Source organism: Notothenia coriiceps, unplaced genomic scaffold (genome assembly GCF_000735185.1).
Source record: "Notothenia coriiceps isolate Sejong01 unplaced genomic scaffold, NC01 NC01_scaffold00003890, whole genome shotgun sequence".
Taxonomy (NCBI): domain Eukaryota; kingdom Metazoa; phylum Chordata; class Actinopteri; order Perciformes; family Nototheniidae; genus Notothenia; species Notothenia coriiceps.
In genome coordinates, this window is record NW_011336591.1 from 11,867 (window position 1) to 14,402 (window position 2,536).

At 39.8% G+C, this 2,536-nt stretch overlaps 1 protein-coding gene across 1 annotated transcript in view; it reads right to left on the reverse strand.

Annotated features, from left to right (window-relative positions):
• Positions 1-1,216, reverse strand: part of ccdc93 (CCC complex scaffolding subunit CCDC93) — an 11,626-nt gene extending 10,410 nt beyond the window's left edge. The window contains exon 1 of the mRNA XM_010766929.1: positions 1,127-1,216. Coding sequence (XP_010765231.1) covers positions 1,127-1,201 — 75 coding nt within the window. The 5' untranslated portion in view covers positions 1,202-1,216. The remainder of the gene's footprint in view (positions 1-1,126) is intronic.
• Between the last annotated feature and the right edge of the window lie 1,320 nt (positions 1,217-2,536).

Below are 2,536 nucleotides of genomic sequence, written 5' to 3' on the forward strand. Positions count from 1 at the left end.
TCTGTGAAAGCACCGCCTACTGACCAATCAGAGCTCAGTGTGCGGAGTTTAAATCTATCAAGTCATATTACAGGATAAAGGAAATACAGTTTAAACTGCCGTATGCAGAGAAGACGCCGACGTGTCGCACTTATCATTCATATCACATCATCAATCAGTACATCGATCATATAATATATCATATTTCCTTATCTGAGCCAGTTTCTCGAGCCGTATCTGGCCGTGCATCACCTACATTGTCACATATATGCAGACGTATTATTTTAAGCAATACATTAAGTTACTTAATGTGACTTACTTGTGTTGTTACTTAAGTGTTACGAAACACTCAACTCAAATGTAATTAAAGTCAGATCCACTCGTGTCTTAGATGGGGCAGTGATATCATAAAACTTCAAACACTCTGTAGTTATTTTTTAACCAGTTGTTCTGTATTCACCTTGCAGGTGCAACTATGTGGCTTGTATCCTGGATTATATGTTTAAATCATAGATGTTTAAAGTTAATATTTGTCTAATATTAGTTTACTTTTCATTAAAGAAGTATGACGCTGCGCTGTCAGTACACTTGTCCATGTTTGTGATTGGTCAAATGTAGCTAACCCCGCCCCTTTCATGTGAATGCGCTCTCAGCTGGAGAGAGAAACCCTGGCTTGATTTACCGAGTTGATAACCAGCGTCGTAGGACCGCTTAGCGAGATCTCGTTTGTTAGGGTTAGTTAAGATAACTCAAACATATCCAGGGTCTGTTGAACTGGCTTCATAGTAAAGGGCACAGGTGGCTGCATAGCAGCGCTGATGTCAAAGACACAAACATTATACATTATATTTTTATTTTACCAGGATGCAGTGACAAAAATATTTGGGAAGGCTTAGCCTTCCCTAGCCTACAGTACCCGCCGCCCCTGTGTATACTGTTACATTTTTCACATATTTGTACTTCTATACTTCTTTACTTTTATTATTATCCTTGTCTTAATTCATATCTGTACTATCCTGTGTTTCACCCTTGTTGCTGCACCTGAATTTCCCTACGGGGATCAATGAAGGTTTACCTTATCTCAATCACGTTTTACAGACGTGTATAGATACACAGATGAGAAGAGAAGGAGACAAAAACAGCTTACTTCTTCTTTAGCCATGGCAGCCATGCTGGTCATCAGGGTGTTGATCTGTATCTGAGAGAAAAAACACAGTTGCATAACATTTGAAGTCTGGAGATTCAACGCAATTGGTAATACAGTGTGTATAAATGAGCGTGTTAATGGTGTTTGAAGATGGCCTCTGTACAAATCTTCAGAATATATAGAGAAATTAACATGGAATGCTTGGTGTGTGCGAGTGCTACACTACAGGTGAACAGGGACATATCCACCATGTCACTTCCTGGTTCACTACTGACAGTAATTATAGTGTGTATGAACAGTTTCCTGAACTGGAAAAAAATAATATGCATAAAATGCAAAATGAGGCATTAGCCATTTCTAACCTTTGATGAATTCAGGATAAATCTACCAATAAAAATACAGTGAGTTTAATAATACCCCTACATTTGTATTTTAAACCTTTTATTTCCCCTTTCTTCAATACAACAAAGATGAAACTGAGGTCATCCTTTTTGGAGCCAAGGAGGAACTAATAAAAGTCAGCGCTGAGATCAGTCAGCAATGTTGGTGTCTTTACAGGTCTCACTAAAGAATGGGCCCGTCCACACGGAGGCGTGCGTTGAAGCTTCAACGCTTCCTCACATTCACTTTGAATGGGGTGACGTCACGCTTTGCCGAACTGCATTGTGGTTCCGTTGCTTCGCTTTGCTCGCTTCAAAAGTAGAGAAAAGTTCAACTTTTCAAGCTTCGACGGAAGCGTCAGCCAATCAAATCATGTGCCAGTCCAAGCTCTAGCCAATCAAGCCACGTGTTTGTGTGTCCGAGGAGGGAGATTCATGTGATTGGTTGTTGGTCGAGCTTCAGACACGCCCGCCACCAAGCTTCAACGCACGCTGCCATCAGGATGGATCAGTCCAGTTCTGAGGTCTTTACACTGCTTCCTGTATAATACTGCTGCTGGTTTATCAGTGATGCAAACACACGTATGGTGAAAAAAGAGAGAACTATTCGAAGCAGAAAAAAAACAGCGTAATATACAATCTGACAAAGGCCTGTGCTATAATGCTTCAATTAACTGGCTATTCTTTATAATATACTCAGATCAATAGGAGACAGAGATGTTGATTTATAACTTTAAGGATTTTTATTATTATTTACAGCAGGGGTGGGGAACCTTTTTCCTTTAAATGTTTACAACATCCTCCGAGGGCTGTACAAATTATTGAACTCAACCTCTGCTTGAAAAAACTAAAATCACAGCCCATTAATTTGGCCTTTCTTTCATGCTGTGCAAAGAACAAGCAACCTCTTAATCCAGATATTTTTACCATCTATCCGTATACTCTATGATTTATGTAAACGTGTGTAAACACGTGGTATCGAAAGGCAAAACCCACAGTACGGTGTTGGTCACATTACGTGCACTTACGT